At 40.6% G+C, this 19,887-nt stretch overlaps 1 protein-coding gene across 5 annotated transcripts in view; it reads right to left on the bottom strand.

Annotated features, from left to right (window-relative positions):
- Nucleotides 1-705: 705 nt before the first annotated feature.
- Nucleotides 706-19,887, bottom strand: part of LOC126283961 (aquaporin AQPAn.G-like) — a 178,598-nt gene continuing 159,416 nt past the window's right edge. For all 5 annotated transcript variants that reach the window (XM_049982408.1, XM_049982404.1, XM_049982407.1 and 2 more), the window contains 3 exons: nucleotides 18,129-18,335; nucleotides 8,181-8,261; nucleotides 706-3,194 (listed from right to left, as the gene is read on the bottom strand). In XM_049982408.1, coding sequence (XP_049838365.1) covers nucleotides 3,024-3,194; nucleotides 8,181-8,261; nucleotides 18,129-18,335 — 459 coding nt within the window. In that variant the 3' untranslated portion in view covers nucleotides 706-3,023. The remainder of the gene's footprint in view (nucleotides 3,195-8,180; nucleotides 8,262-18,128; nucleotides 18,336-19,887) is intronic.

Genomic DNA, 19,887 nt, shown 5'->3' with positions numbered 1-19,887 from the left:
GAATCAAAAACACCCAGTCATCTCGAGGTAGGTGAAAATCCCTCACCCCGCGGGGATCCGAACCCAGGACCCCGTGCTCGAAAGCGAGAATGCGATCGTGGGACCACGAGCTGCGGACCTGATGTTTATTCTCGCAAAACATTGTGATGGTAGCGGTGAACAGTTCGCGCCAAGACATTTTTACCATGGAGCGTCACCATCAAGGCTGCTGGAAAGCTTCAATGATCAGCGCAATTTGTTTATAGAGGCCGATAAGACATTTCATACGCTTACGCTGCTTTTCAAACTAAATTAACATTAACTTTGCAGTACAGTAAAATTTCTAACTGTCATTAATGTTTCGTTAGTATATGTGACGTATTGTAGAATATGATAATGCATTAGGTAAGTGTAAAAAATATGTATATCGTACTTCGGTTATTAAATTAAACACATAATGAAAAAAAATCGATACGATTTCTCTTTTATTTTATACTCCATAAAAGTGATGTAACAGAAAATCTTGTTGTACCTCTGAATTAAGTATCCCAGAATTAGTATAATCCACCCACTTTGAAACCAGATGACGAAAAAAGTTCCAGTTTTTTACCAGTGTTATGAGTATACAGTGTAGAAACAGAACAAAGATCTTCCTGGAATAGTGGAGGGTGACGAGAATTCGATGGTTGCTAACAGAAGGATTACAGTAAGAAATACGAGACAACATAATTTGATAACAAACAACATATTTAATCCTTATACTTCAAAAGACACATATAAAATTTATTTTAGAGCTATTCATGAGCTTTAACACAGACAACAATGATTACATGGCAGATTTAATGTCACTACAAATATTGACACATAGACGCTAATTTTAGCACATAACAATTGGCACCGAAGATGAATATGAAAAAACTATATAACGATATAATGTTTGTACACAATAAAAGTTGCTTAAAAAGTAGTACTCACGCATTCATCACCAAGAATTTAATTTGTATCCGTCTTAACAACCTCTTTCTTCAGTACATAAAAAAAATTATCTTAGTTCATGAAAATAGCTGCAAATAGTGTTTTATTTGTGCAAATGAAAGAAACATGCCAGCAGTCAGTCTTCTTATTGAATGGTACGGTCATCTGAAGAACTATGATTCTTAATGCTTGCCTTTAGATTATCCTGGAATATGATGATTTGAACTCTTTTTTTGTGTGTGGCACTCGGTCAAATACGTGAGAATTCAATACCAAATGTGATATTATGTAAGACTTTATTTTTTGGAAATATTTTGACTTTATTCTTCATTAGTCTTTTGCATCCAGTAGATGCCCATCATATGTAGGATGATCAGGCGATTGACTTCACATTACTTGCATTAGGTCAGTCCGTAACATTGCATGGTGTATTAGCTGACCGTATATGTATACCTATTTTGAGGGTTATTGGTTTTATATTTTTACATACACTGTAACTTCATTCACAAAGAAGATACTAACGATATATATAGAATTATGGAAGAAGTCGTCTGCCCTTCATCACCCGTGTTGGAGACAAATGTTCAGAAAAACTGAAATCGACACAAAATATACATCTTGTACTCTGTTACAATACGATACCAATTTCTGATGGTCCTTGTTAATGGTGTGAACTGTTAATAAAAAACTAATTCTACATTAATGTAGCGGATGACTTGCTGTCCTGAGGAAGACTAATGTGCTTCAGTTATGTGATAGCTCCCGTATAAATGAGGCTATTCGTGATTCCTAGTCACGTACAAGTTGCCTTCTTGGAAAATCATCATGACTCGATCATAGACTGTGTCTACAGTGGGGAAGATCACGCAGTTTATCAAGTTACAGTTTTAGACCAGACATGTTGCTATCCGACGCTCAAGCAAGCATTAAAAGTTAGTTTCTCCACAAGATGACTAGCTCCGAAACTTCAGAGCTGGAGAATGTATCTGTGCTATTGACTGCTTGGTCACAGCAGAGTGAGATAAAATTTAACCAATATATCTTTTATAAGTTAATATAGCGGACGACTCCTGTGTGAAAGGAAAAGTGAACACTACTTGCATATGAAGACATGACACTTTCTAGTGATTCCAGAATAACACTGCCACTGAATGAATTAAAGAAGATAATCACATGTGATGTATTTCACCTTTGGACATTTCCCAAGAAGGGAACCATGTTTCGTATAGCCAGTGTCTCATGCAGTCGAAGAATATTCAGTTAAAGTCGGTAACGATCTGCAGAGCCACCACACTTTTTGCCTTCTGCATAATTATTATCGTCTGCACTTCCGAAGAGTTACTACTTGATGTTCGAAAGTTTCGCGATTGCGAATAGGTATGGTTTCCAGTTTTATCGAGAGTTTTATGTTGCAAGTTTTACGGTTTATAGAAAAATGGTTTCCGGAACAATGGGTTTCAGAAGAGGATCGCCATTATTAGACTTACTAGTGCTCTCCTCGGGCCGTAACTTTAAGCAAGACGTTTTGGATTCGATACTAGTCCCTGGAATTTTTGTGGAGTGGCAACGTTTGTTGACTGAGCTTGAAGTTACATTTCGAATCTAAAAATTGCAACTCAACAATTTGGAACAAAGTAGCGCTCTTTGTCGATATAGAATGCTACTTTCTTGTGATCTGGCAAACGAATATTTTCAGGTGATGAATGCGTGGCTAAAATTCCTCGTCGATCAGAACTGGAATGTTTCAACAGAAATGACTCTACCATGCATAAAGCACAGTGACTGGGCGTGAGAACAAAACCTGTCCGAAAGGAAAATCAGGCGTCAGTCGAAGTGATGACGTTGCAAACTACCATCATCGCCTGTAAGTGACCAACCGATCAACAGTAGCAAAGATATGCCGACAGAACACTTTTCTTTTACCAAATGGAGTAGCGGAGGATAATGATGGTGAAGGTGTGGCATGGAATGCAATGAAGAGCAGGAGGTGACGGCACGCTGGGGTCTGGAGCAGACGGGCTCCCCTGTCATGTACTCTGCAGTGTGGCAACCTCCACTCGGCGGCTGTTCTAGTTGAGTGGGATGGACTCGGCCTTCTCGGTGCCTGCAGTGCCTGCAGCGCCATCCTCGACACCGCGCCGGTTGCGGGAAGCTGTGGACGCCGCGGGCTTCGCGTCAAAGAGCGTCAGATAGAGCAGCGACGCGACTGCAGATCCCAGCAGCGGTCCCACCCAGTACACCTGCAAGCACAGCACAATCAGTATCTAGTAGCATGGAGAGCTGCATCAAACCAGTCTCAGCACTGAAGACCACAACAACAACAACAACAACGTTTTAAATTATATGGGTAAAGGCGAAGTAGTAGTTAAAATGGGTTTTACATGGCTTCTCATGCTGCAAATGATGAAGAGAGAGAGAGAAGCGGTCTGTGAGAGAGTATTACCATTTGTAGTGTGATTAATGACGACTCGATAAAGGGAACTTGAACTGTTGACGAGAGTGACATCTGTGAGCGAGTGAGGTAACGTAAATAGTCCCAGAGAGTTTTTTTTTTTTTTTTTTTTTTTTTTTTTTTTTTTTTTTAACGAGCAGCATAGGTGTAATTATTAAAAGGATAATTATACTTTGATATTGCAATATATTACTTACGAACGTACTTGCTACTTTGGTGAAAAAGGAAATGTGCTCTCTCCTTCAGAAATAATAATGAAAACTCGTGTGTGAGATTATAGACACGGAAAAGAGTTCTGTTGTGAGATTTTATGGAGGAAAGGGATTTGAGTGCTGAAAATTTTTCGAGAGAATTTAAATAACGAATGTATGCCATTTAACTGAAACGTTCAAAAACAATGCAAGTAGAATTTTCTTTCCTTTCATTAATCAGGTTGCAGACAGTTTCTTTTTTGTACATTTGTTGCTGACATACGTAAGCTATTGTGCATCTGACCCTTTTGTACACGCTTGGGACTATTGCATCTTTATTTTCAGAAAGAAGAGTAGCTCGACAGATATTCACCGAGTAGATACATTGAAAAGCCATTACACAAGAGTAATTCAATGATATTTTTTGGAGTGATTACAACACCGAGAGAGCTTGCTAGCGGGATGATTTCGATGATACGTGACAGCTTACTCTTTCGTGTATATGTCGCAGCCCATAGTAGGTAACTTGGAAAGTGGAACAATATATTTTCAAAGAATTGGGATACATATTCTTGTCTGATACCTACGGATCGCAGCATATCACACTACAAAATCGTCACTGAATTTCTGAAAACTATCATCTACCCAGTGGAATCCTGATCTTAACTTTCTCTCATATTATGATACAACAACAAACATTCTTTATTTAGTTTGGATACGATGTTTGGTTCCTGTCGACAAAATTTAAATTTAAAATATTTAAAATACTTCGTTTCGCCTCAAGGTCGAAGTCCACGCACGCGGGCATTTTGTGCACTACAAACTTCGATTTTATATCATGTAATTTACGTCGGTATCAAAGTAAGCGTTTGATACTGTTATGATTATCAAGTTAACTGCGTGACATGTTCTTGTCAAATTTTCGGGAGAATGCGTTTAAAATGCTACTTTTTCCTGAACCGCAAATGCTTAGTTTTTGACTTCGACCTACTGTGTACCACACGAAACAACTGGTTCACTGGTTAGTCTTTTCTTCTCCTCCCAGAATCTCTTCAAGCTTTCACCAAGATTCTTCGTTTTCTCTGTCGGTGTGATCGTGGTCCTTGTACTTTGCTTCTCCTGGAACTCCCTTAATTTTTCAGCCTTAATTCTAGATACCTCTACATCTCAAATCTCTCTGTCTGTTTCTGATTGATCCCAACTTCCTCCATGTTCTTTCTTATTCCTTCAACGCATTTTGTGGTCGCCGCTAATTTGGGGGCGTAACGAATCGTTATGTGTTCGTTCAGAATAGGTGCCTATAAAACTTCAGCCTTCTATGGCGTGTAGTGTCTGGGATGCTCTGCAGCTGTTTGCCCATGTCTTCATTTCTCCTTTTTTCCCATATACATCTTTTTAAAATGCGAGGATCTGTCTTAAATTTTTTTCTCACTTACCTCCGGTTCTTTATCACTCAGTATGGACAATGAAGTGCTTCTAGTTTAACAATTCGTTGTAGCGACTATTATTTACCTTGTAAGAGATCGTTCTTTTTTATATCTATTCGGTACTAACCTATCCTTCTGACTCGTGCTTTGTTTGCTTCTTTAACGAGCCCATTCGGTTGGATCCATTAACCAAGACACTTGATTTTGTCTGTTCTATTGGTTTCTACAAAACCTCTTCATCATGCATCGTACATGTATTCCATTTTTTTTTGTCGCCTCATATAGTTTTTCGAACATCATCAGAGCTTCATCTTTGTCGTTGGATAACAATCCCAGATCATCAGCATACGCTAGGCACTCCACCTTGCAACCCTGACCTTAGCGATTCTTTCTATTATTTCTTCTGGCAATGCTTCTGTCCATGCCCTCGTTATTTTTTCCATGACTATTTTAAAGAAAGTTGGTGTCTCTGCCCGTCTCCAGTTTTAATTTTAACGGGCTCTGAAATTTCCCTACTAAATTGTTCTTTGTAGTTGCTTCTTATTACTCTTAAATTGTTAGTGGTATGTTAAAATAGATTAAAAATATTTTGTTACTCTAACTAAAATCGCAGATATATGTGGCGCGTTTTTGACGATCTAACATACCAGTTGGACAGAATTCGGCACGTTACCTCTCTGGAGTACACCTAACAACTCTATCATCAATGCCAAACCGAATAACTGCCCGTATACCTTACTATAATGGTTGTGGTTTGTATTCCAAAGCGTTACTGAATTGCTCAATTTGTGAACCCCTTCTCTAGAATAAACCAAGCAATTTTTCCGAATTTGTAATCATTTGTGTGTCTGTATATGTACATCATATTTTCCTATCTCCATCTTATTCTGATAATTATTTTGTGGTGCGGTTGTTTTTTTTATTTTAATTTGTAGATTGGTAGCTTTCGTACCATATATTGGTAGCGTATCTTCAGAGGTAGGAAGGTTTTAAAATGACACAATGTAAGAAGGCAGCCAAGATTGGCTAGATTAAAGGCGATCTATGATGATGTATGAATGAGGATGTCCTTTTTCTCTTTTCCAGTCTAGGGTTTTGGGAAGTTTCCCTTGGTTGTACGGCAAAATCAGATTCTGCAAGTCTCATCTCAACTATTCCCACTTGATTTGGCCTCCTCTCCACCTCTCTCCCCGCCTACTCGGATATTGTCTGTAAAGAACAGCATCCCATAACTCCGTCGAAACTTGCCTGTGGAGATGAGTATGGATACATTATTTAAGAGACATACAGATCTCAGCCACAACTGGGCATTTAATTAAATTCGGTGGTAACAAGTGGAAATTTGTGCCAGACTGAAACTAGAACCCAGATTTCTGGCTTCATACGAGCTGTCGCGTTAACCACGTTAGGTATCCGGATACACTTCTCTTGCAGCCCAACTTCTTAACTTGTTGCACACTACACATTTAGTATCCCCCGTCCACTAACCTCATTGTTTGCAGTTTTATTAGATACCTACAAGAGTTCGGCCATACTATGCATCAAAACTTAAGTTATCACTATCATCAAGGCGCATATACAGGGTGTTCGTTTCTGCTGAGACAACGACGCATTGTAAGAAAAAAATTTCTAGGTGAAAAATTATTATTTGTAAAGGGGACATCTGTCTATGCTACAAGTGGCCAACTCCTTACCACTCCTCCTCGTACGGTTTTCTCAAAGCCTATTTTGCCATTCGTGGTAGATGACGCAGTAACCAACAAATTGCCTGCTTTCGCAATTAAGGAATCATGCATTTGATTCTACATTTCATTTACGATGTAAATGTAAATCACTATTTTCTAACGGTTGGTGTTTATGTTCAAACGTTACTTGAGTTTTGGAAATTTGATTGCACAGTACGACACGGTCGCCCGTTTCTATGTCTGGTTAGAAACTACGCTCAGTGTGCTCCAGGAACAACGACGTGAACGTAGCAGTTTTCTGTTCCCATTGGGATACTTGATATCGGAGAGCCCATTGCCTCATACCACTGGGGTGCTTGATTTTGGTGAGTATTCACGGCAGGTGCACCTGTCGCTATCTCTTCATGGACATTATACCCTACTATAATGGTTGTGGTTTTTTTTTTCCGGCGGTAGTCGCACAGCGACCAGCGTAAGAGTGACAGCGAAATAAGTAACCCTGGTGGCGGGGCTCGAGAGCGGCCAACGATGTCAACCGTAGCAATGGTTTGGAGATTCACCACAATGAATCCCGTAGAGGCCGGCCGCGGTGGTCTCGTGGTTCTAGGCGCTCAGTCCGGAATCGCGCGACTGCTACGGTCGCATTTCGAATCCTGCCTCGGGCATGGATGTGTGTGATGTCCTTAGGTTAGTTAGGTTTAATTACTTCTAAGTTCTAGGCGACTCATGACCACAGATGTTAAGTCGCATAGTGCTCAGAGCCATTTGAACCAATCCCGTAGAGAACAGAAAACTACGTTACCATATAAGAGTTTATTTGCCAGAAACGTCACTGTCTTGTCATATTATTAGTACTGTACACTCAAATTTGCAACGCTAAAGTAAATGTCGAATATAACACAAACGATTACATTTACAATGTAAAGGAAATTTTGAATCAAATGCGTCGGTTCTTTGTTGCAAAAACAGGCACACTTGATATTTGTCGATTACAGTGCCATTTGCCAGGAATGGAAAACAAGGGTTATATAAACCGTACGTATCGTTTGGCATGTAATTTAAATATGCAATAAAAATTGGGGGTTCCCATTTGAAAATACAAAGTTGACCCCTCCCGCGCAGGAGGGATGGTTAGGAGGTAGCCAGTTGTAGCAATCAGCTTTTTGCCCAAACCTTTCTTTTTTTTTTGGCACGATGCGTCATTTTCGAGACATTTAGTCGTCTCAAGTTAAAATAGACAGCCTGTATATTATTATATGTGAGATGTCTGTTCTGTCGGACATGTCTCAGGGCTACGAAAACAACAGAAATCAGTCCTGCCAAGATTTGGGAAACAGTAAACTCTTACTTGAAAAGGTTACAGTCATGTGCAAAATGTTAGACTAAGAAAATATTCATCTTTAAAAATTCACTCACACAAAATACTCATTTACAGGTTCAAGAATGATGTCATAGGAGAATGATGACTTACCCAATGTTGCGTCCATTCCCCTCTCCATACGGCTGGTCCCAGTGTTCTAGCTGGGTTCATGCTGCCACCTGTGTACGGACCCTGCAACAACAGAAAAATGAACGATAAATAAAGTGATATATTCTCGCTAATTTTATGTCAACATCTATTCCTTGTATACTTATATGGATGTCCGAAAGAACAGACGCCATTGATAACCTGCAGCCGTCTAGAACGAAATTAGAATTATATTAATACCTTCATCTGCTGACGGGCGTTGATATATATCAACGGGGACAGGTGAAAATGTGTGCACCGACTGGGACACGAACCCGGGATCTTCTGCTTAAATGGCAGACGCTCTATCCATCTGAGCCACCGATGGCACAAAGGACAGTGAGACTGCATGGACTATCTAGCGTACGTCTCCAGCGAGACTCACATTCTCATCTTATATGTCCACATACTACATTCGTAGTGTCCCAACCCAACATACTCATTACTTGTGGAAGACATTCTTACCAAGTCCCGTAAGAGTTCTTCTTCTGTGCGGATGCACACATACTCCCTGAACTCCGATTTCAGTCAGATTACGTCATGGTCAGGCAGAGATTACGAAATCAGATACTGGATTGTAAGGCGTACTCAGCAGGAGATATAGACTCAGATCATAATTTAGTAATGAAAAAAGCTGTCTGAAGTTTCAGAGAGTAATCAGGAAGAATCGGTGAGCGAAGAAGTGGGCTACGGAAGTACCAAGACTGAAGAGATACGCTTGAAGTTATCTGAGGCTACGGATATTCCGACAGTGAATAATTCAGTAAGCTGTTCAGTTGAAGAGGAATGGAAATCTTTAAAATGGGCAGTGAGAGTAGTTGGAAAGAAAAACATAGGTACAAGGAAGGTAACAGCGAAGAAACCATGGGTAACAGAAGAAATACTTCAGCTGATCGACGGAAGAAGGAAGTGTAAAAATATTCAGGGAAATTCAAGAATACAGAAGTATGTTATTTTGGGATGAAATAAATAGGATGTGCAGGGACGCTAAGTCGAAAGGGATGCATGAGAAATGTGAAATAATGGAAAAAGAAATAATTGTCGGAAGTACTGATTCAGCATACAGAAAAGTCAAAACAGTTTAGGGAGAAGTTGAAAGCATTGCCATTGGTAAATGTGGAGCAGAGAGTGGATAGGTGGTAAGAGTAAACGGCCTGTGCGAGAAATGTGAAATAATGGAAAAAGAAATAATTGTCGGAAGTACTGATTCAGCATACAGAAAAGTCAAAACAGTTTAGGGTGAAGTTAAAAGCATTGCCATTGGTAAATGTGGAGCAGAGAGTGGATAGGTGGTAAGAGTAAACGGCCTGTGCGAGAAATGTGAAATAATGGAAAAAGAAATAATTGTCGGAAGTACTGATTCAGCATACAGAAAAGTCAAAACAGTTTAGGGTGAAGTTAAAAGCATTGCCATTGGTAAATGTGGAGCAGAGAGTGGATAGGTGGTAAGAGTAAACGGCCTGTGCGAGGGGAAGGCCTTGCATAACGACGTGATAGAAGAAGCAGCAGTCTACAGGGAAGAACTAGAAATCCAGTATTAGAGTTAGAAATAAAAAGATCAAATAACGCAGAAGCGGCAGATAATATTCCATCATAATTTCTAAATCATTGGAAGAAATGGTAACAAAACGATTATTCACGTTGGTGTGTTGGATTTTATGAGACTGGCGATATACCATGTGACTTTCGGAAAAACATCATCCACAAAATTCCGAAGATAGCAAGAGTGAGAATTATTGCACCATTAGCTTAACAGGTAAGGCATCAAAGTTGATGGTATGAAAAATATACAGAAGAAGGAAACAAATAATTGAGGTTCTGTTAGACGACGATCAGTCTGTCTGTAAGAAAAGTAGAGGCACCAGAGAGGCAGTTGAGAATGGAAGTAAGACTGAAGAAATATCGAGTCACGTTTACAGGGTGTGTTGACCTGGAAAAAGCTTTCGACAATACAAGGTTATTCTAAATGATGGACCCATTTTCAAAAATTCGTATGTATTCAAGTACAAGTCGAAAATGAAGAAGCTTTATACCAATGAAAAGAGAAAGTTTCAAAGATTTTTTTTTCATAATGTTTGAAGGAAGCTCTTTACGTTCCGCCCCTCCCAACCAATCTGAAAGATCTGCGGAACCGGATCATCGTGCCGTGCATTCAGTAACAGCAGATAGGCTTCGTGGGACGAGTTTGGCTATGGCGTCGATGTTTGCCGTGCAGCCAACGGTGGCCACATTGACCATTTATCACATTTCTAATTATTAAATAATTATTAAAAACTAACAAATTACAAATTATTACAAATTATTAAATTCATATAAAACATTACGAAAACTTTGAGACTTCCTCTTTTCATTGGTATAAAGCTTGTTTATTTTGGATTTGTATTTGAAAAAATTCGAAGCTTTGAAAATGGGTCCATCATATAGAATAACCCTCTATTAAATGGTGAAAGATGTTAGAAATTCTGAGAAAAATAGGGTCAGCTATAGGGAAAGACGGGTAATATACAATTATCGTACGTTCAAGAACCAAGGGAGAACAATGAGAGTGGAAGACTATGAACGAAGACGTCTGATTACAAAGGTTGCAATACAAGTATGTAGTCTCTCGCTTCCACTGTTCAGTTTTTATATAGAAGATGCAATTACTGAAGTAAAAGAAGGTTCAAGAGTGAAATTAAAATTGAAGATGAAAGGAAATTAATGATTCGCTGATGACACTGTCTTCCTCAGTGAAACCGAGGAAGAATTACAGGATCTTTTTAATGGAGTGATCAGCCTACTGAGTACAGAATATGAACTGAAAGTAAACAGAAGAAAGTAATGAGAAGTAGCAGTAATGAGAATTCCGAGTAGCTTAATATCAGAATTGGTCCTCAAGAAGGATACCAATTTAAGGAATCTGCTAACTAGGCAGCAAAATAACCCATGATGGACTGACCAAGGAGGACATAAAAATCGGACTAGCACTGGTATAAAGGACGTTGATGGTCAAGAGAAGTCTACTTGTATCAGACATAGGCCATCATTTGAGAAAGAAATTCCTGAGAATGTACGTTTGAAGCACAGTATTGTAGTGAGGCATGGAATGTGAGTAAATCGCCGGCTACAGTGGCCGAGCTGTTCTAGGCGCTTCAGCCCGAAACCGCGCTGCTGCTACGGTCGCAGATTCGAATCCTGCCTCGGGCATGGATGTGTGTGATGTCCTTAGGTTAGTTAGGTTTAAATAGTTCTAAGTTCTAGGTGACTAATGACCTCAGAAGTTAACCCCCATAGTGCTTAGAGCCAACTGAATAATTTTTTTTTGTGAGTACATCGGAGCAGAAGAGAATCGAAACGTTTGAGAGTTGGTGCTAGAGACGAATAGTGAAAATCAGCTGGACTGATAAAGTAAGGAAAGAGGAGGATCTCTGCAGAATAGGCGAGGAAAGTAATATATGGAAAACACTGAAAATAAGAAGGGACAGATGACACGACATCTGTTAAGATATCATGATGCTACAGGAAGCAGTAGGGGGTGAAACTGCACAGGAAAACAGAGACTGGGATACATCCAGCAAGTAACTGAAGACGTACCCTCCAGTACCACACTGGGCGTTCTTCAACGTCTCTGAATGTGTGCTATTAACCGAGTTCTCCTTCTACTCAAGTTGTGCCACAAAGAACTATTCTCCTCGACACGTTTCAGTAGCTCCACATCGGTAATCCTATATACTGACCTAATCATTAGCATTCTTCTATAACATCTCAGCTGGCTACTTCTCTCAAAAGCGTAAAACGTGTCTCAAAATTAGGATGCTTTTTATCTTATGCAGTAAATATCAAGCTAATATGGTTATCTGTTTCTATAAAGATGCACACAAAGCATTATGATTACGACGAGCTGGGAAGAGAGAATACACGAGAAGCAGTAGAGATAGCTTTTGAGTAGGTACTGCTTCCGACAAACAAGAAACCGAACAGACAATGGTCCACTGCAAGTAAACACACTGGAATCAGAAAAAAACTGAGAACTCTTATTGTGTGAAACAGATAGATAGTCATGGAATCGTTGTTCTTAGGACGTGGGATTGTGAGAAAACATGTAACACTCGTTAAGAAATGGGAGCTGTCTCTAAATAGAGACACGCTGCTTTGAGAGGGCAGATGCGTCTGATCATGTAATTCAATTTCCTCGGTTCTCTAACAGAAATAACGATATGTAAACATTAAGGTTTAGAGCCGATGCGGGCAAAGTTGCCTAAGCCTGTGATCTTATTAGTCGGAGAGACGTGTCAGATGTGCAGTAGGTATAACAGGAAAGAGACTTGTATACAGATCAGATGTCAAGCAGAGTTCTGATAGCATCTATTGTTACGTTAGGTACAGCGCAGCGGATACGTCTCAGATTTGAAATAGGTACGACAGGAAAGGGACTTGTATACAGATGAGATGTCAAGTAGAGTTCTGATAGCATCTATTGTTACATTAGGTAGAGCGCGGTGGAAAAATAGGTTGGAGCCTTTGTGTTCACGACTGAGGATGTTTGACAGCTACTGCTTGGTACATCCGCGTGTTTAGTTTGTACACATGAGGATTTACAAAAGCGAAATACACTGATTAAAAGGCGATATTAAACACACCACCTCTGGAAAAGGTACAATACTGGGGAACATAAAACAAAGTACACAGTAGTCTTTCCGGTGTCCAGCCTATTTGATGCACACGTTTTGAGCTGAATATTTTAATAACTGACATAGTCGGCTGCGTCAGAGGATTCGACCGATTCTTGAAGGCATGAGCGTTGTCTCAACTCCTCTCGGGGACTGTGAGATGAACTCTGGAATAAATAGCTGCGTGACAACAAAAGTACCTCCAAGTCATTTATAATCATATCGTCATAAATGTGCCATTGTCTACTCGTCTGGACAATGGCAGAAATACTATACTGGATCTGCCACGCCGAGGAAACTTCCAAAACCAAATAACTAGTTATCGGTATGCGAGAATAATAGTATGCGATAGGATACGTTTGATGTGAACAGTAAACTGCTCAATGACTTTCCTAGCTTTGGAGTCAACGTCAGACTGAAAGCTCGCTTCCTACGGTACTCTAGTGCAGGCTTCGGATAAGTTGGTCACATTTTGGGTAAAAAAGGATCAAGTCCAATATCTGATGAGCAGTACACATAACTAATCTTCTTGGAAGCGTAGATGACAATACAGAGCCTAGTGGAGTTGGAGTGTATTGCAGTGTAGATCGGACGGACACAAAGGTGTGACTCACTACGTCACACTGCGACTCAAAGATGAAGATCCAACTCTAAAGACATAGTCGTCGACGAGGCGTTCTACAATAATTTTCCATTTTTTGTTACAAAAAAAAATAGATACCTCCCCTGGCTATATTCAGTTCAAGAGAAAAGCATACCTTTTTACATCCGAATGCGAAAAGTGGTCAATAATCTCTTCACGGGTAATTTTGATTCAGAATAATTAAAGACGCAGCTCAAGTAGGAGTTCCACCAAATCTGAAAAGACGGGACCTAAAAATTGTACTTTGTTGCTGATATGCATGTGTGCCATATGCTAAAATTTCATTAGTACTTTTTGCTACTGTTAATTATTAATTTTACTTTAATTATTAATTTTAATTATTAATTGTTTAATAAAAAAAGGAATAACTTCGATTTATAAGTAGTGTTTCAATAGGAAAGTTATGTAGCTATGTAAAGAGGTTGTACAAATTAAGATCAAACAGAGTACTCAGTTTGAAAGAGGAAAAGATAACTGATATAATGAAAAAAAGAAGACTATAGTATTATGGACACACATACGGAATGGACACTAACAGACTAAGCAAGCAGACCTTCGCAAAAATTGACAAAGACATGCAAAACGCAGGAGTTAGAATGGTAGATAATAGAATACTTTTTAGAGAAACGACACAAAAGGCAGGGTTTCAGGAAAGAAAGAAGTGGGCAGATGGAAGAAAATGGACACAGGAAGAAAAGGAACGACACTATAGAAGGATGAAGGAAGTCTGGGAGCAAAGAAAATTAAATCAAAGAAGCAAAACCAAGGTCACTTTATCGTGCCCTCCAAAAGGGATAATCGAATAAATAAATAAAGAGGTTATGCTATAAACGGTTCTGAAGGGAAAGTGTCAGTAACATATGGCTCCTATTCTCAGCAGCTCTTGAGATAATACTATTTGAAACTGTTTAACCGGAAAGCCCGTACTTTCATTTTTCATGGGCTTCATTTGTGTGATGTTATCTTGTGGTGTTTCACAGGGATTAATTCTGTATGACTGCTATGATGCGGCGTGCATTCATGTTTCAGTTGCAATCGGAAAAGAAAGAAATGCTGATTTTCGTTCCTACAGACATCATATTCGTCGTACTCTGATGGAAATGGAAGTGACTAAGTATGAAGAAATAGTTCGATAGTTATCAGACACGGTGGAGATGCCCACTATAGAATGGATGTTAAATTACTTTCATCCTGTTCGGAACTGATGTCCGTCAGTTTGAAGATGGAGCAAAATCTGGGGAATAAAAATTGTTGAGGAAGATCAAAATTTGTCAACACGATGCAGGTTACCATAGCTATCCAGAGGTGAAGCGGCTTGTACAACTTGCAATGGATAGGCAAAATAATGCGAACAGTGGTAGTAATGGGATGGTTGTGTTTGGCGCTCAACAGCGCAGGTAAGGCACGTGTCGCGCTGAACTGCGCGCGTTCGGTACGGACTAGGCATCAGTTCATGTTGTTTACGAGTAGTGCACACTTCGTATTTGCATTCAGAGGCCGAGGTCAACGTGCAGTGAAAGACCTAAGAGTTCCAAAGACGGCAGTTTGTGGGGGACGATTAGCTGAAGCATCATTAACTTAAACAGCCAACTCATTGAATGTTCCAACAGTCATGACAGCTACGCAAAACGTGGAGAGTCATTATCGTATAAACATAATTGTGAGCGCAAATCAAAAGTAAATGACAGAGATCATCGTTTGCAAACATGAATTGTGTCAAAACAACACAAAAATACGGCGGCTGCCGGAAAGCCTCCGTGCGCGCTCGAATCTCTATAATTTTACTTTCGTGATCTCCTTGGGAGGTATAAGTAGGGGGAAGCAATATATACGATACCTCATCCAGAAAAGCACCCTCTCGAAACCTGGCAAGCAAGCTACAGCGCGATGCAGAGCGCCTCTCTTGCAGAGTCTGCCACTTGAGTTTGCTAAACATCTCCGTAACGCTATCACGCTTACAAAATAACCCTGTGACGAAACGCACCGCTGTTCTTTGGATCTTCTCCATCTCCTCTGTCAACCCGACCTGGTACGGATCCCACACTGATGACCAATACTCAAGTATAGGTCGAACGATTGTTTTGTAAGCCACCTACTTTCTTGATGAACTACATTTTCTAAAGACTCTCCCAATGAATCTCAACCTGGCACTCACCTTACCAACAATTAATTTTATATGATCATTCCACTTCATCGTTCCGTGCGCATACTCCCAGATATTTTACAGAAGTAACTGCTTCCAGTGTTTGTTCTGCTATCATATAATGAAGGATCCTTCTTTCTATGTATTCGCAATACATTACATTTCTCTATGTTAAGTAAGGTTTAAGTAGTTCTAAGTTCTAGGGGACTGATGACCTCTGATGTTAAGACCCATAGTGCTCAGAGCCATTTGAACCATCTGAACTCGAACAGTATGGCACCCTTGTGGGCGGTATTGGAGCTCAGACTCCGCAGCAGAATTCGGCCTCCCTCGTCACTATAGTAGTTAGAAAAGGTCGTGATCAATGAGTTGCATAATATTCCACTGGAGACTATACAATCATTATATACCAGTATTCCAAGAATCATCAGAACTGTATTACGGGTAAATGGAGGTCCAGCCCTTTATTAATAAACCATTCCCAAGTAAGTACAGATGTTTTCATATTATTTTGCCTATCGCCTGTAGACTATCGTGAGGAACTGCATCAGACCAAAACAACAAACACAAGACTAAGCTTTACCTTAAAAGAAAAGAACTTATTTATGATATAAGGCGAAGAATAAACATTTGTCATGGTTACAGTAAACAATTTTAAAAATCAGATAATCACTTAAGTATTAAAGGACACTCATTTAAAACATAAACAAAAATACTGACCTCGATATTAATTCCATACGAACACTCAAACCATAATTACAGGCAAAAATGCGCTGCACAACACAATTAAAGGATAATTTATTCGAAGCCTCGTAATTATTTCCCATTGTGACGTATATGTTTCTAAATATGACTCAGCGGTGTCTACGACCTTCCTCTGTAAAAGAGGCAAAATCTTGGACTGCGACCTCACCCTTGTGTTCGGCGAAGCTACAAACTTTGTACCAATGTAACTGAAAAGTTGTTGTCATCATCTGATTATAAAGTATTATTATATTTCCTGAGTGTTTAACACAAAGCGAATTAGTCTGTAGAGCGACTATCACAGCATATTTGGAAAAGAAAGTTTCAGAAGGGAGTGAGGTTGCCAACTTGAGCAAATGAATCTTGGTTTGTCTTCGTAACTCAGTAAAGTAAATGGCCAAATGTGACGGGACGGATTGTCCTGTTTTATGCTGTGCCTTGTGTGATGCCCGGAAGTTGCGGCTAGATGCGTTCAGTTACAGGCAGCTGTGTAGTGTAGTGAACATGGTAGCACGAGTTAACTGGCTCTGTAAGTGGAATGATAAACAATGCAAGGCACAGGTGTCATAGAAAACCGCAGATTACGAAAGAATTTTACTTTCATTGCACAGGATGGACTTATATATAAGAAAGAAGATTATGGTAACACTGACATAGGAATAGGCAGTGAGCAAGTCGGTAGTAATGCCGGATGATGTGGACGAGCGGTTCTAGGCGCTTCAGTCTGGACCGCTACGGTCGCAGGTTCGAATCCTGCCTCGGGCAAGGATGTGTGTGATGTCCTTAGGTTAGTTAGGTTTAAGTAGTTCTAAGTTCTAGGGGACTGATGACCTCAGATGTTAAGTCCCATAGTGCTCAGAGCCATTTGAACCATTCGGTAGTAACGTGAAGGAAACATGTGTCAACGAAATCATGGAATGAAGAGCTCAACAAGCACATCAGCTTCTGCACTAAGAAAAGATTTATAAGGACCTTTGTATGGAGCGTCTTGACGTATAGACGTGAAACTTTGACGTTCGAAAAGCAGGAGAAAGCTCTCTTTCAATTTGCGGAAATGTAGTTTTTGAGGAGAATAACAAGAACTATCTAGACCAACAAAAACACGGATGAGATGGTTGTAGAAGAAATATGAAAGAATAAAAGACTACTAAAAGTTATAGGCCAAAGCGAAGAAGCACTAAATTAGGCAAGATATCCTTTAACAAAACAATTTCGAAAGCGAGATCGTAAAGAAGAAAACGAGGGGATGAGGAAATCTCGTTAAAAAAAATGGTTAGTCAGACGGGATGTTCTTCACACACGGAGGACTGCTGAAGACAGGAATTACGGCAGCAGAGATAAGGCTCAGCTTTTTGAAAGAACAAGAAAGGAATATTACTCAAATCTGATATATTCGTTATAATTGCACGTAATACTCCTATATAGCTTTTCCTACTGCTCTTGGACTTCCTGAATACTACATTGACATTAAATATATTTTTATTTTCATTAAACAAGTACCACTAGTGAAACGATATTATCTTCCGCCACACCATTCAATACTTCCGTCATCTATATCCTGACGCTTCTTTATAACAGTTCGAAATTTCCCAGTACTTCCTGTCAATACTGATATTGTAGTATGGAAATAGAAGTATTCGTAATCGCAGAAGCGTCCGATGCCGAGCTGTCAAATTAGTTAGGCAAAGTGGTCAATAAACCCCACGGTAGTACCACAGCCTGCTTTTACTTACCGATACCATGGAGACGGCGGCGACGAGGAAGCCGAACTTGAGGGGCGTGGAGTCGGTGTTGCGGGCGTTGCGCGCGTCCCAGACGCCGTGGCACAGCAAGATGAGCACCGCCGTCATGCCGGCCTCCACCAGCACCGACTGCAGCGCCGACAGCGACTTCGCCGGCACCGTCGTGCACTCACACACCGCCGAGGATGGCGTCACCGACTGCCGAAACGTAGCTCTTTAGGCACCGGGCAACGAAGGTACGTGCGATTAGTTGTACAAAAAGAAAGAGAAAAGACTGGCCAAGTGCGAGTAGTACTCGCGCACTGGTGATTCCGTACAAACTTAGTTACGTATATACGCAGTCCATCTACCCTAGGAATCGAGAATCTCAGCGATTTTTGCCTGCTGCCGATATCGGCGCTGGCAGCCGGTTGGTCTCAGGGTGTCCTAATCCGTATCAGAATGTCTATCGTAGCTTCTCGGAGTAGCCCGGACGTACAAAAAGAGTTTATATACGTACAGAGACAAGATTTAATTAGACATACTTTATTCACTTACTAAACATGACTACTATTAACATTTTATATGTACACTACTGGCCATTCAAATTGGTACACCAAGAAGAAATACAGGTGATAAACGGGTATTCATTGGACAAATATGTTACACTAGAACTGACATGTCATTACATTTTGACGCAATTTGCGTGCATAGATACTGAAAAATTAGTACCCAGAACAACCACCTCTACCGAGCGAGGTGGAGCAATGGTTAGCACACTGGATGAGCATTCGGGAGGACGACGGTTCAATCCCGCGTCCGGCCATCCTGATATAGGTTTTCCTTGATTTCCCTAAATCGCTCCAGGCAAATGCCGGGATGGTTCCTATGAAAAGGCACGGCCGTCTTCCTTCCCTAATCTGATGAGACCGATGACCTCGCTGTTTAGTCTCTTCCCCCCAAACCAACCAACCAACCACATCTGGCCGTAATAACGGCCTTGATACGCCTGGGCAGTGAGTCAAACATAGCGTAGATGGCGTGTACAGGTACAGCTGCCTATGCAGCTTCAACACGATAACACAGTTCATCAAGATGTGTTGTGACAAGCCAGTAGCTCGGCCACCATTGACCAGACGTTTTCAATTTGTGAGAGATCTGGAGAATCTGCTGGCCAGGGCAGCAGTCGAACATTTTCTGTATCCAGAAAGGCACGTACAGGACCTACAACATGCGGCGATGACGAATACACGCTTCCAATGTGCGTTCACCGCGATGTCGCCAGACACAGATGCGACCATATTGATGCCGTAAACAGAACCTGGATTCACCCGAAAAAATGACGTTTTTTCCATTCGTGCACCCAGATTCATCGTTGAGTACACCATCGTAGGCATCCTGTCTATGATGCAGCGTCGAGGGTAACCGCAGCCATGGTCTCCAAGCTGATAGTCCATGCTGCTGCGAACGTCGTCGAACTGTTAGTGAAAGATGATTGTTGTCTTGCAAACGTCCCCATCTGTTGACTCAGGGATCGAGACGTGGCTGTACGATCTGTTACAGCCATGCGGGTAAGTTCCCTGTCATCTCGACTGCTTGTGATATTAAGCCGTTGGGATCCATCACAGCGTTCCGTATTATCCCCCTGAACCCAGCGATTCCATATTCTGCTAACAGTCATTGGATCTCGACCAACGCGAGCAGCAATGTCGCGATACGATAAACCGCAATCGCGATAGGCTATAATCCAAACGTAATGGTACCCATTTCT

Source organism: Schistocerca gregaria, chromosome 8, assembly GCF_023897955.1.
Source record: "Schistocerca gregaria isolate iqSchGreg1 chromosome 8, iqSchGreg1.2, whole genome shotgun sequence".
Classification (NCBI taxonomy): domain Eukaryota; kingdom Metazoa; phylum Arthropoda; class Insecta; order Orthoptera; family Acrididae; genus Schistocerca; species Schistocerca gregaria.
The sequence above is the reverse complement of the archived record's forward strand: the minus strand, read 5'-3'. Positions and strand labels throughout refer to the sequence as shown.